Source organism: Scyliorhinus torazame, chromosome 13, assembly GCF_047496885.1.
Source record: "Scyliorhinus torazame isolate Kashiwa2021f chromosome 13, sScyTor2.1, whole genome shotgun sequence".
NCBI classification, from domain to species: domain Eukaryota; kingdom Metazoa; phylum Chordata; class Chondrichthyes; order Carcharhiniformes; family Scyliorhinidae; genus Scyliorhinus; species Scyliorhinus torazame.
The window spans coordinates 21,002,151-21,015,397 of NC_092719.1; the positions used below are offsets into that span (position 1 = coordinate 21,002,151).

Sequence of the window (13,247 nt, forward strand, 5' to 3'; positions counted from 1 at the left end):
GGGGGGGTGTGTGGGGGGGGGTGTGTGGGGGGGGTGTGTGGGGGGGGGTGTGTGGGGGGGGTGTGTGGGGGGGGGTGTGTGGGGGGGTGTGTGGGGGGGGTGTGTGGGGGGGGTGTGTGGGGGGGGTGTGTGGGGGGGGTGTGTGGGGGGGGTGTGTGGGGGGGGTGTGTGGGGGGGGTGTGTGGGGGGGGTGTGTGGGGGGGGTGTGTGGGGGGGTGTGTGGGGGGGGTGTGTGGGGGGGGTGTGTGGGGGGGGTGTGTGGGGGGGGTGTGTGGGGGGGGTGTGTGGGGGGGTGTGTGGGGGGGGTGTGTGGGGGGGGTGTGTGGGGGGGGTGTGTGGGGGGGGTGTGTGGGGGGGGTGTGTGGGGGGGGTGTGTGGGGGGGGTGTGTGGGGGGGGTGTGTGGGGGGGGTGTGTGGGGGGGGTGTGTGGGGGGGGTGTGTGGGGGGGGTGTGTGGGGGGGGTGTGTGGGGGGGTGTGTGGGGGGGGTGTGTGGGGGGGGTGTGTGGGGGGGTGTGTGGGGGGGGTGTGTGGGGGGGGTGTGTGGGGGGGTGTGTGGGGGGGGTGTGTGGGGGGGTGTGTGGGGGGGGTGTGTGGGGGGGTGTGTGGGGGGGGTGTGTGGGGGGGGTGTGTGGGGGGGGTGTGTGGGGGGGGGTGTGTGGGGGGGGTGTGGGGGGGGTGTGTGGGGGGGTGTGTGGGGGGGGTGTGTGGGGGGTGTGGGGGGGTGTGTGGGGGGGGTGTGTGGGGGGGGTGTGTGGGGGGGGTGTGTGGGGGGGGTGTGTGGGGGGGGTGTGTGGGGGGGGTGTGTGGGGGGGGTGTGTGGGGGGGGTGTGTGGGGGGGGTGTGTGGGGGGGGGTGTGGGGGGGGTGTGTGGGGGGGGTGTGTGGGGGGGGTGTGTGGGGGGGGTGTGTGGGGGGGTGTGTGGGGGGGGTGTGTGGGGGGGGTGTGTGGGGGGGGGTGTGTGGGGGGGGTGTGTGGGGGGGGTGTGTGGGGTGGGGGTGTGTGGGGGGGGTGTGTGGGGGGGGGTGTGTGGGGGGGGTGTGTGGGGGGGGTGTGGGGGGGGGTGTGTGGGGGGGGTGTGTGGGGGGGGTGGGGTGTGTGGGGGGGGTGTGTGGGGGGGGTGTGGGGGGGGTGTGTGGGGGGGTGTGTGGGGGGGGTGTGTGGGGGGGGTGTGTGGGGGGGTGTGTGGGGGGGTGTGTGGGGGGGGTGTGTGGGGGGGGTGTGTGGGGGGGTGTGTGGGGGGGTGTGTGGGGGGGGTGTGTGGGGGGGGTGTGTGGGGGGGGGTGGGGGGGGTGGGGGGGGGGGGGGGGGGGTGGTGGGGGGGTGTGTGGGGGGGGTGTGTGGGGGGGGTGTGGGGGGGGTGTGTGGGGGGGGGGGGGGGTGTGTGGGGGGGGTGTGTGGGGGGGTGTGTGGGGGGGGTGTGTGGGGGGGGTGTGTGGGGGGGTGTGTGGGGTGTGGGGGGGGGGTGTGTGGGGGGGGTGTGTGGGGGGGGTGTGTGGGGGGGGGGTGTGTGGGGGGGGTGTGTGGGGGGGGGTGTGTGGGGGGGGTGTGTGGGGGGGGTGTGTGGGGGGGGTGTGTGGGGGGGGTGTGTGGGGGGGGGGTGTGGGGGGGGTGTGGGGGGGGGGTGTGGGGGGGGGGGGTGTGGGGGGGGGTGTGGGGGGGGGTGTGGGGGGGGGGGGGGGGGGTGTGGGGGGGGGTGTGTGGGGGGGGGGTGTGGGGGGGGGGTGTGTGGGGGGGGTGTGTGGGGGGGGGTGTGTGGGGGGGGGGGTGTGGGGGGGGGGTGTGGGGGGGGGTGTGGGGGGGGGTGTGGGGGGGGGTGTGGGGGGGGGGGTGTGTGGGGGGGGTGTGTGGGGGGGGGTGTGGGGGGGTGGGGGGGGGGTGGGGGGGGGGTGTGGGGGGGGGTGTGTGGGGGGGGTGTGGGGGGGGGGGGTGTGGGGGGGGGGTGTGGGGGGGGGGTGGGGGTGGGGGGGGGTGTGTGGGGGGGGTGTGTGGGGGGGGTGTGTGGGGGGGGGTGTGGGGGGGGTGTGTGGGGGGGGTGTGTGGGGGGGGTGGGGGGGGTGTGTGGGGGGGGTGTGTGGGGGGGGTGTGTGGGGGGGGTGTGTGGGGGGGGGTGTGGGGGGGGTGTGTGGGGGGGGTGTGTGGGGGGGGTGTGTGGGGGGGGTGTGTGGGGGGGGGTGTGTGGGGGGGGGTGTGTGGGGGGGGTGTGTGGGGGGGGTGTGTGGGGGGGGGTGTGGGGGGGGGTGTGTGGGGGGGGTGTGTGGGGGGGGTGTGTGGGGGGGGTGTGTGGGGGGGGGGTGTGTGGGGGGGGTGTGTGGGGGGGGGTGTGTGGGGGGGGTGTGGTGGGGGGGGGGTGTGTGGGGGGGGTGTGTGGGGGGGGGTGTGTGGGGGGGGGTGTGGGGGGGGGGTGTGGGGGGGGGGTGTGGGGGGGGTGTGGGGGGGGGGTGTGGGGGGGGGGGTGTGGGGGGGGGGGGTGTGGGGGGGGGGGTGTGGGGGGGGGTGGGGGGGGGGGTGTGTGGGGGGGGGGTGTGGGGGGGGGTGTGTGGGGGGGGGTGTGGGGGGGGGGTGTGGGGGGGGGGTGGTGTGGGGGGGGGTGTGGGGGGGGGGGTGTGTGGGGGGGGGGTGTGGGGGGGGGTGTGTGGGGGGGGTGGTGGGGGGGGGGGTGTGGGGGGGGTGGTGGGGGGGGTGTGTGGGGGGGTGTGTGGGGGGGGGGTGTGTGGGGGGGGGTGTGTGGGGGGGGGTGTGTGGGGGGGGTGTGTGGGGGGGGTGTGTGGGGGGGGTGTGTGGGGGGGGTGTGTGGGGGGGGGTGTGTGGGGGGGGTGTGGGGGGGGGGGTGTGTGGGGGGGGTGTGTGGGGGGGGGTGGGTGGGGGGGGGTGTGTGGGGGGGGGGGGGGGGGGTGTGTGGGGGGGGTGGTGGGGGGGGGGTGGGGGGGGGGGTGTGGGGGGGGGGGGTGTGGGGGGGGGTGGGGGGGGGGGGGGGGGGGTGTGGGGGGGGGGTGTGGGGGGGGGGGTGTGGGGGGGGGGTGTGGGGGGGGTGTGGGGGGGGGTGTGTGGGGGGGGGTGTGTGGGGGGGGGTGTGGGGGGGGGGTGTGGGGGGGGGGTGTGGGGGGGGGGTGTGGGGGGGGGGTGTGGGGGGGGGGTGTGGGGGGGGGGGTGTGGGGGGGGGGTGTGGGGGGGGTGGGGGGGGTGTGGGGGGGGGTGTGTGGGGGGGGTGTGTGGGGGGGGGGTGTGTGGGGGGGGGTGTGGGGGGGGGGTGTGTGGGGGGGGGTGTGTGGGGGGGGTGTGGGGGGGGGTGTGTGGGGGGGGGTGTGTGGGGGGGGTGTGTGGGGGGGGGTGTGTGGGGGGGGGTGTGTGGGGGGGGGGTGTGGGGGGGGGTGTGTGGGGGGGGGGGTGTGGGGGGGGTGTGTGGGGGGGGTGTGTGGGGGGGGGTGTGTGGGGGGGGTGGTGTGGGGGGGGGTGTGTGGGGGGGGTGGGTGGGGGGGGGTGTGTGGGGGGGGGTGTGTGGGGGGGGGGTGTGGGGGGGGGTGTGTGGGGGGGGGTGTGTGGGGGGGGGGGGGGGGGGGTGGGGGGGGGGGGGGGTGGGGGGGGGGGGGGGGGGTGGGGGGGGGTGTGGGGGGGGGTGTGTGGGGGGGGTGTGTGGGGGGGGTGTGTGGGGGGGGTGTGTGGGGGGGGGGGGGGTGGGGGGGGGGGGGGGGGGGGTGTGGGGGGGGGTGTGTGGGGGGGGGTGTGTGGGGGGGGTGTGTGGGGGGGGTGTGTGGGGGGGGGGGTGTGGGGGGGGGTGTGTGGGGGGGGTGTGTGGGGGGGGGTGTGGGGGGGGGGGTGTGGGGGGGGGGGTGTGTGGGGGGGGGTGTGTGGGGGGGGGGGTGTGGGGGGGGGTGTGTGGGGGGGGGGTGTGGGGGGGGGGTGTGTGGGGGGGGGGGTGGGGGGGGGGGGGGGGGGGGGTGTGTGGGGGGGGGTGTGGGGGGGGGGGTGTGGGGGGGGGTGTGTGGGGGGGGTGGTGGGGGGGGGGGTGTGGGGGGGGTGGTGGGGGGGGGGTGTGGGGGGGGTGTGGGGGGGGGGTGTGTGGGGGGGGGTGTGTGGGGGGGGTGTGTGGGGGGGGTGTGTGGGGGGGGTGTGTGGGGGGGGGGTGTGTGGGGGGGGTGTGGGGGGGGGGTGTGGGGGGGGGTGTGTGGGGGGGGTGTGTGGGGGGGGTGTGTGGGGGGGGGTGTGTGGGGGGGGGTGTGTGGGGGGGGGTGTGTGGGGGGGGGGGGTGGGGGGGGGGGGTGTGTGGGGGGGGGTGTGTGGGGGGGGGTGTGTGGGGGGGGGGGGGGTGTGGGGGGGGGGGTGTGTGGGGGGGGTGTGTGGGGGGGGGGGTGTGGGGGGGGGGTGTGGTGGGGGGGGGGGGGGGGGTGTGGGGGGGGGTGGGTGGGGGGGTGTGTGGGGGGGGGGTGTGTGGGGGGGGTGTGTGGGGGGGGGTGGGGGGGGGTGGGTGGGGGGGGTGTGTGGGGGGGGTGTGGTGGGGGGGTGTGTGTGGGGGGTGTGTGTGGGGGGGGGGGGGGGTGGTGGGGGGGTGTGTGGGGGGGGGTGTGTGTGGGGGGGTGTGGGGGGGGTGTGGGGGGTGGTGTGGGGGGTGTGTGTGGGGGGTGTGTGGGGGGGTGTGTGGGGGGTGTGTGTGGGGGGGTGTGTGTGGGGGGGGGTGGGGGGTGTGTGGGGGGGTGTGTGTGGGGGGTGGTGTGGGGGGGTGTGTGTGGGGGGTGTGTGGGGGGGGGTGGGGGTGTGGGGGGGGTGTGTGGGGGGGGTGGTGTGGGGGGTGGGGGGGTGTGGGGGGGTGTGTGGTGGGGGGGTGTGTGGGGGGGGGTGTGGGGGGTGGTGGGGGGGGGTGTGTGTGGGGGGGTGTGTGTGGGGGGGGTGTGTGGGGGGGGTGTGTGGGGGGGGTGTGTGTGGGGGGGGGTGTGTGGGGGGGGTGGTGTGGGGGGGGGTGTGTGGGGGGGGTGTGTGGGGGGGGTGTGGGGGGGGTGTGGGGGGGGGGTGTGTGGGGGGGGGTGTGTGGGGGGGGGTGTGTGGGGGGGGTGTGTGGGGGGGGGGTGTGGGGGGGGTGTGTGGGGGGGGGGTGTGTGGGGGGGGGTGTGTGGGGGGGGTGTGTGGGGGGGGTGTGTGGGGGGGGTGTGTGGGGGGGGTGTGTGGGGGGGGGGTGTGTGGGGGGGGTGTGTGGGGGGGGTGTGGGGGTGGGGGGGGGGGTGGTGGGGGGGGGTGTGGTGGGGGGTGGGGTGTGTGGGGGGGGTGTGTGGGTGTGGTGTGGTGTGTGGTGTGTGTGTGTGGTGTGTGGTGTGTGGTGTGTGTGTGTGGTGTGTGTGTGTGGTGTGTGTGTGTGGTGTGTGTGTTGGGGGGGGGGGGGAAAAGAGGAGGAGGAGGAGGAGGAAGAGACCTACACAGACACAGGGACAATGTGCAAACTCCACATGGACAGTGACCCGGGGCCAGGATCGAGCCTGGGTCCTTGGGGCCATGGGGCAACATTGCTAACCACTGTACCACCCTATAACACTAAAAACCCAGAATCATCCATTGATTTCAAGCCCCCGACCATATCTAACAACTCACCCAAACTTTAAGAGTTCCCACTTGTACAATGAATTCAGGCCCCATACCCAAGTAAATGAAACGAGGAATGACAATTTATAGGCAAGTTTGTTTTCAGTCTCAATAGTGTAACCGTCTGTCCTCCAGCGCTAGAAGGATTTGCAGTGGAAGAAAAGGGTGCAAAATATATCCTTGACCTTTGATACTTGTTTACAGAGTTTCCGTAATTTTATGTTGCCCATTCTCAGCTAACTGTACAGCACCGCCAGAGTTTGATACAAACAATCCACTATTGTTCTTATCCTCAAGTATCGTAGTTGAGATTAGAAAGGAGGAATATCTATTTTTGAACTCCTACATTGCCGTTATTGAAACTCAGGTTTTGAAAACCACAAAGGGGGAAATCTATCCTGTCATACAAACCTGCGCTTAAAACAATCAGAGCCAAAACATTGGCCTGTTTGCCCTTTGCACATGCTATGTATTTCAAAACAGTTGAAACATCATGTGCAGTGACTAATACCTCGGCCAGAGGTCAGTTTATCTATTTCTTTTCTTGCAAATTTAACAATCTTGCAGACTGCCAGTAACCAAATAAAAAAAAAGTTGGAATGCTTGGCAGACAGCAGCGAGCGTTGACAGTCACCAGCAACAAAAAAATCCTTCATTCCCAAACTGTGGCAAGACCTGTATTTACTGTTCATTTCCAGCTGCCCCATCACTGCCTCTTGAATCACTGCAGTCCATGTGGCAAAGGTGCCCCCAAATACATTCTTATACTTTGTAGTGATTTTAATATGGGTTTAGGATTCTGATCCTCAGGATACGTGCTTGATTGAAGTGCAGGAAACATCCGAAACTAAATTTGGGATCGGAGGTTGTGATAGGATGTCGGAATGAGAGAAAGACTAGAGCGTGCTCGTTGCATTTCCTGCAGAGATCGGCACGTCATTAAAAACTAAACAGAAAAATGTGAATTCATTGGAGTGTCCTAGGGATGTGCTGAATTGAATTACCTTCTAAACAAGTTTGGCCAAGATTTCTAAAAAAAAAAATTTTGCAGCTATATTGATAAGTGCGATCAAGTTCATAGTGGCGTCCCAATGACATCACAACAGTACAACTGCATACATACAGCAAATAGCCATTTGAAGCACCATTTCACATGGAAAGAGTGAAGTGCTGAATCCACTCCTGGGCAAAATCAAAATTGTACTTGCACTCATTCGATTATGTCAAGAACTTGGAATTACAAGCAAACTGGAAATTTAGTGAAAAATGTTGTATTAGTTAAGCGACTTGGACTATTCGGTATATTCCAAGCTGCACCAAGACTATGCAATTTGGACATCTGCCAAAGCACCATTTAAAATGTTCAGCCATTGTGCTCCAAAGATCAAGGCACAGAAATAGACCCAAAGACTTACACACAGCCCTTTCTAGGAGTCAGATGCAACTGGCATTGGTGTTTCACTGTTGGGAAAGTTCCAACATTCTGGCATTATCTATACTATATGCATTCGGGATCGAGCCTGGGTCCTCAGCGCAGTGAGGCAGCAGTGCTAACCACTGAACCACCGTGCCACCTGACCACGCAGAAGTTAGTGGAACTCCTCACGGGAAAATTCAAGAACGCACAATGGTCAGCACTGTTGCTTCACAGCTCATAACCTCAGATCCCACAGGTCCCAGGCTCGATTCCTGGCTTGGGTCACTGTCTATAAAAGAGTCTGCACGTTCTACCTGCGTCTGCCTGGGTTTCCTCTGGGTGCTCCGGTTTCATCCCACAAGTCCCAAAAGACGGGCTGTTAGGTAATTTGGACGTTCTGAATTTTCCCTCGGTGTACCCGAACAGACGACGGAATGTGGCGGCTAGGGACTTTTCACAGTAACTTCATTGTTAATGTAAGCCTACTTGTGACAATAAAGATTATATTAGAAGCGAAGACTGCCGATGTTGGAGGACCTGTCCAAAGTGATCGAGTAGCAGGGCATCTGGGAAAATCCCAGAGGCAATCTTCATGGATGCAGAGAAGTCGCTCTTTGAAACTTTGGGGTGATTTGGGTTTCGGCCAACATTGATCTCCTGGGTCAGACTGCTGTATAGTGCCCCCACAGCTAGCATCGGACCAACACAGTTGAGTTCAGGGTACTTCCGGTTGTATAGGGGCCCAAGGCAGGGATGCCTGCTGTCCCTGTTGTTTGCGCTGGCCATTGGTCATCATGCTTAGAGCATCATGCGGAGGGGTTATGGAGAGGGGGCCAAGGAGCACAGGGTGTCCCTTAAGACAACCTGCTGTTATATGTTTCAGATCCTCTCTCTAGCGTGGGGAGCATAATGGAGCTATTGAGGAAGTATGGGTCCTCCTCAGAGTACAAATTAAATGTGAGCAAGAGCAAAATCTTCCCAGTGAATCACCTGGGGAAGGAGGTGGATTTGGAGAGGCCATGATGCAGTTTAGGGATTCAGGTGGCTCATGAGTGGGCATTGCTGCATAAAACCTGGCCAGTTTGAGGGGGTGAGTGTAGAAATCTGTATTTGATAGGATTGTTAACCTGCCGAACTATGCCAAGTTTGGGGGAAGCTTAGTTGACGAATCAAAGTCCTGGCGCAATACGACAAGTTGTAAGATTTGTAATATTTCTGGACTATGCCAAGTTGTTGGATTCCTAGTATTATTCGACTGTGTAAAGTTGAAGGAATTTATATAATTTCGGCTATTCGGTTACCAGTAGCACTTTGCTGGCAATGAAACATGAAAAGAGAGAGAGAGCTAATCTTCAGCTAAACGCAAACTCAAAGTCAAAAGTACACTACATCACTGACAGACTAACAGAACCCCCAAAAGACAAAACTAAAATGGCGGGAAGAAACTTTTCAGTTATACACTTTCATATCTGTCTTAAATCATCTAATCACACCCCAATATAATCCTAATTGGTTTGGGTTAGACTCAAACACATTTGATTTGATGGCAAGCCGTCCATCTTCAATGTGCAACATCAGCTTTTAATTGTTTCATGTCTACATGTTATGGAATGTGATATTCTGCTAATCTTTACCAGCAATAGACTGGTTTTAAGCGAGCTTAGCTGTTATCTGCATTGTGGACAATGGTGCCTTCATGTTGCTATGGTATTCATTGTCCTTGACAATTAGCACAAGCAATGTCAAATTGTCTTGCAACTGTGCTGTTTTAATGTCACACTGACTTTGAAAATATGCATTTGCCAGAACAACGGACCTCAGTAAAAGTGAATTATGCTGTATAAATGGGTATTTAAAACTGGGGCTTAATATTTATGCTTAAACAGCTATCTTTTACCTGTACTAGTTGTATTCGAAATACCTGGCTTCTACAGTGAGGTGGCATGCCCTCCCATTGTCCCTGGCAGGGAGTGCAGACAGTCAAAATGAACATTCTACCAAAGTTCCTATTTGCGTTCTAGTGTCTCCCGCACCTCCCAAACTCTTTTTCGTTGGGTTAATAAGCTTGGCCTTTGAAACAAAAACAGAAAATACTGGACAATCTCAGCAGGCCTGACAGCATCTGTGGAGAGAGAAGGGAGCTAACATTTCAAGTGTGGATGACTCATCAAAGCCTCGGCTTTTATCTGAACGAGTAAAACTCCCCGGATTCAAAGATCCTTCCTGCAAAGGGAGCTGGTGCTACCGAATTTGACTTTCCATTACAGGGCACCGAACATCCAGGTAAATGAGGGTGGATTGACAAGGCTTCCTGTGTAGCTTTGTGTCCAAGGGCACTGATTACGGCTTCTCTTCCGTTCTCTCCGGCCAGGCTTTCTATGAGCCCGGTGGTGGTGGCGTCTAAGAATTTGGAAGCAATCTAGGCAGCGTTTTCACTAATCTGTGAGAACCATAGCTGTGTGTGTCTGGGATGGATGCAATGCATAAGATTTGGAAGAGGGAGGTGGCCGAGAGGCTCAGGGATTTGTTTGTGGAGGGTAAGTTTGCGGGAATGGAGGAGAAATTTCAACCAACGGAGTTTGTTTTGCACCTGCATATACTTAAAAACTTTTGTTCGTAAGAAACAGTTTTCACTCCCTCGGCTATCGGGATGTACACTTCTGGACAAGACCCTAGCTCTAGATGAGATAGGGAAGATATCAAATATATGTGTGGTTGGAGACAGGGAAAGAACCGTTGGAGACAGTAAAAGGGATGTGGAAGGGGAAACTGGACTTGGAAGGAGGGGGAGAGTGTTAGATTTTGCACAGGGTGAATTCCACCTCTTGTGGCAGGCTGAGCCTGATCCAGTGAACTACTAAACTGTGTGCACTTAGCGTGCATGAGTGGGTTCTTCCCTGGAATAGAGGGCTGGTGTGAGTGATAAGGGGGCCGGTGAAGTTGTTTTGGTCTCCTTTTTCAAGACCGTTGGAGATAGTGGACGTCAGCCTTGCCCATTGGTGACAATCTTCGCCAGCACTCCTGGAGGAGAGAGAAGCCTGATGTCCTGGCGGAGAGTCCTGCTTGGATGGAAGTCAATCGGCACCACCCAGGGCCACTGTGGTTGGGGGACTTGTCATTAGAGGGTCAGAGGAAGGTGGAAGCCATTTATCATCTTCTGTAAAGACTTGTACGTGGCCAGCAACCGAGAGTAGCTAGAAAGGGGCAGGGGGGGCTTTAGGGTTATTATTACTTTGTTTAAGAGAAACGAATTGTTTGTATTATAATCAGAATGTTTTGGAATAAAAATATAGGTACTTATGTATTTGACACTTCAATATAATCTTTATGGTTAAAGACTTTGGGGCTGAATGGTCTCCTGCATCAAGATTCTATCCCACAAATGTACAGGGAAAAGAAGATTGAGCAGAAGATTAAATTAAAGCAAATAAATTTCCCAACAACAGATTTCTGTGCCCATTCAAGGCACGAGTTAATACAAGTCCATTGGTAAATAAAGGGATCTCCCCAAATTGTTGGAGGTAATTTGACATTTACCCAGATACAATGATGGTGCTCCTTTACAACCAAGATAAAAAGGCTAACAGTTGAACACTTCCTTCCTCATAACATGCATAGTGCCTATAATGAAGCAAAACGTTAAAGCATTTCACAAGTGCTAAAGGAGGTCAGGTGATTGAAAGCTTAATATGGCGGGGGGGGGGGGGGGGGGGGGGGGGAGAAGGAGAGAGAACGGGCGAGAGGAGGGCGGAGAGAGAGAGAGAGAGAAAAAGAAAATTCCAGGGCTCAGATTTAGCCAGTCGAAAGTATGTCTACGAAATGAGGTGAAGAAAGTCAGTAACAATGAAAGAGCCTAGAACAGAAAGAATGCACCGTTATTAAAAGGATTATAGGTTACAGAAACAGGGAGACAGGAGGCCATGGAGGGATTTGGATATACAGACAAACTTTGAAGGAGTGACCCAGGAACTAATATAGGCCTGGAATGTTGGAGGGCAACTTTCCTCTCCCACAAAGCATGCCGCCCAAACATCACTCAGCATGTAGCCACATCACTGCTTGTTATGGAAGGAGGGAATAAACTGTAACAAATATATGTCACCAAGATTTCAGTGGAATCAAACAGGAAAGTGCTCATACACTGCTGCCTCGCAGGACCAAGTACTGGGTGACTATCTGTGTGAGTTTCCTCCGCATGCTCCATTTTTCTCCTAGAATCCAAGATGTGCAGGTCTCAGTTAAGTTTACAGGGATAGGGTAGGGGAATGGGCCTAGGCGGGGTGCTCTTTCACAGGGTTGGTGCAGACCCAATGGGCCAAATGTTCTCCTTCAGGTATTTGGTGGTTCATCTGTCACAGGCATGGGGTAGCATATTTACATATGCAGAACTCACCAAACTCACATTATGGTTGAATTATGCAATAAAGGGTGAAATGCTGGCAGCAGAATAAGCCAAAAACAAGCAGCACATTTGCACGTTGCTTATTACTATGTATGGACTCAAACGGCATTGCATACAGTACTAATCCAAATGAAAAACAGCCTGAAAAAAAGAGATGTTTTTGCAGTCACCCAACCCAAAGAAAAATCCCAAGTTGTTTCCAAACCTATTAAAATGCCAGCATCACTCAATCTGCAAAGGATTCAGCATCTTAGTATAAACAGCAGATCTAAACCAGCTAAACAAAGCCACACTCAGCAACTTAAACAAAATCTGAAGTGTTATATATATCGCTGTGGCCAGGACAAGCCGTTGAAGACAGCGGGAATGGGAGTTAACACTGATTAACATTAAACACTATTACAATGAAGGGCTGTTATAACCGACAGCACAGAAGGAATCAATTCAATCCACAGTGGCTCCGAAAAGCTGCCCAATTAATCCTTACCCTTTCCCCAAAGCCCTGAGGAAAGCTTCCACTTATAAAGTTCATCCAACCCCCCTTTTAAAGAATCTGCTTCCGTCACCCCTGCTGCAGTCAGCTCATTCCACCTCACAGCAACATTGGCTTCTGCACCCCAGCATTTCGCTAACTCCCTGGTAACAGCGCTTGTTATTCTGGGCATCCTGCCCACCTCCTGCCCCTAAGAAACCCAGAGACTGCTCCCACTCCCCGCTTCAAACTATTCGGGGCGGGGGGGGGGGGGGGGTAGCCTGCAGCAACCTTGTCAGGTGAAGGACACCGGGTCCCAACACGGACACTGACCACCACCCCCCGACCGAGCGCTGCCGGCGACACAACGTTTCATTGCTGCTCCTTACTGAGGGCTTCCTGGGTGCTCCGCCTCCGCAGGCCGGGCTCGGACTCGGGCTCTATCTCCGACATGGCTGAGGTGCCGGTGCTGCTCTCTGTGTGCGCGCGGAGAGTGGGCGAAAGAGACGCTCGACCGCAGCACCTGCCAGTTCCCCGCCCCCTCCCCACATTTATAGACACCGCGCGTGTGTGGACTCCACCCCGCCGCCAAGCCTCCCGGGAGATGTAGTCCGCTGTGGTGCGTCGGCGCGATGCGTCATGGGAGCTGCAGTCTTCCCACTCACCTCCTCGCGATGCGTCCTGGGCGTTGTAGTCCTCCCCTGCGCGCGGTGCCTGCCGGGGGTCGTAGTCTCCTCCCTACCACCTGTTTCCGAGGGAGTCAGACAGACGGCAACATTCCAGCCCCGCTACTTCTACCCCAGTCGTGGCCCATAATTCTCTTTTTTTCTTTCATTATTAATGTACTTGGAAATCGTTAAGCCTCCCTGCAAAAAAAAAAACTTTCTTTGCTGCGATCAAATAAAGGAAGCTGGAAATCTAAAGTTGAAACAGAAAGACAACGCAGGCGGACCAGCAGCAGCAGACTGGGAGAGAGGGAGGGAGGGAGGTGTGCTTTCTTTCCGTAGGGAAAAGGAGATCACTCTTTATTTTAATACATGCAAGCTGAAAATAATAATGACACGCGGAATCTTAAAAAACATTAAAAATCCAGGCAACTTCCTGGGGTCATTTTCATTACAAGTTTCTATGTCCGTATTTATAATGACACTGCCTACGTCATAGAATCAGTGCAGGAAGCCATTCGGCCCATCGAGTCTGCACCAACCTTCTGAAAGAGCACCCTAGCTCACTGCCCGTAACCCCCTTCTAACCTGCACATCCCTGGACAGGAAGGGGCAATCCTTCAGCACAGCCGATCTGCCTAATCTGCACATTTTAAAAAAAAATTTAGAGTACCCAATTCATTTTTTCCAATTAAGGGCCAATTTGGCATGGCCAGCCCACATCT

The 13,247-nt window shown here is 59.4% G+C and overlaps 1 protein-coding gene across 3 annotated transcripts in view; it reads right to left on the minus strand.

Moving 5' to 3' along the window:
• cax1 (cation/H+ exchanger protein 1) overlaps positions 1-12,659 on the minus strand; it is a 94,075-nt gene extending 81,416 nt beyond the window's left edge. Inside the window, exon 1 of one of the 3 annotated variants that reach the window (XM_072471151.1) lies at positions 12,523-12,659. Coding sequence is in view for 2 of the 3 variants with exons in the window: in XM_072471150.1 (XP_072327251.1) it covers positions 12,247-12,310 (64 nt within the window). In the remaining variant the exon portion in view is untranslated. Of the gene's footprint in view, positions 1-12,246; positions 12,403-12,522 lie in introns of those variants that run through there. The other 2 variants (XM_072471150.1, XM_072471149.1) reach the window with 2 other exon arrangements.
• Between the last annotated feature and the right edge of the window lie 588 nt (positions 12,660-13,247).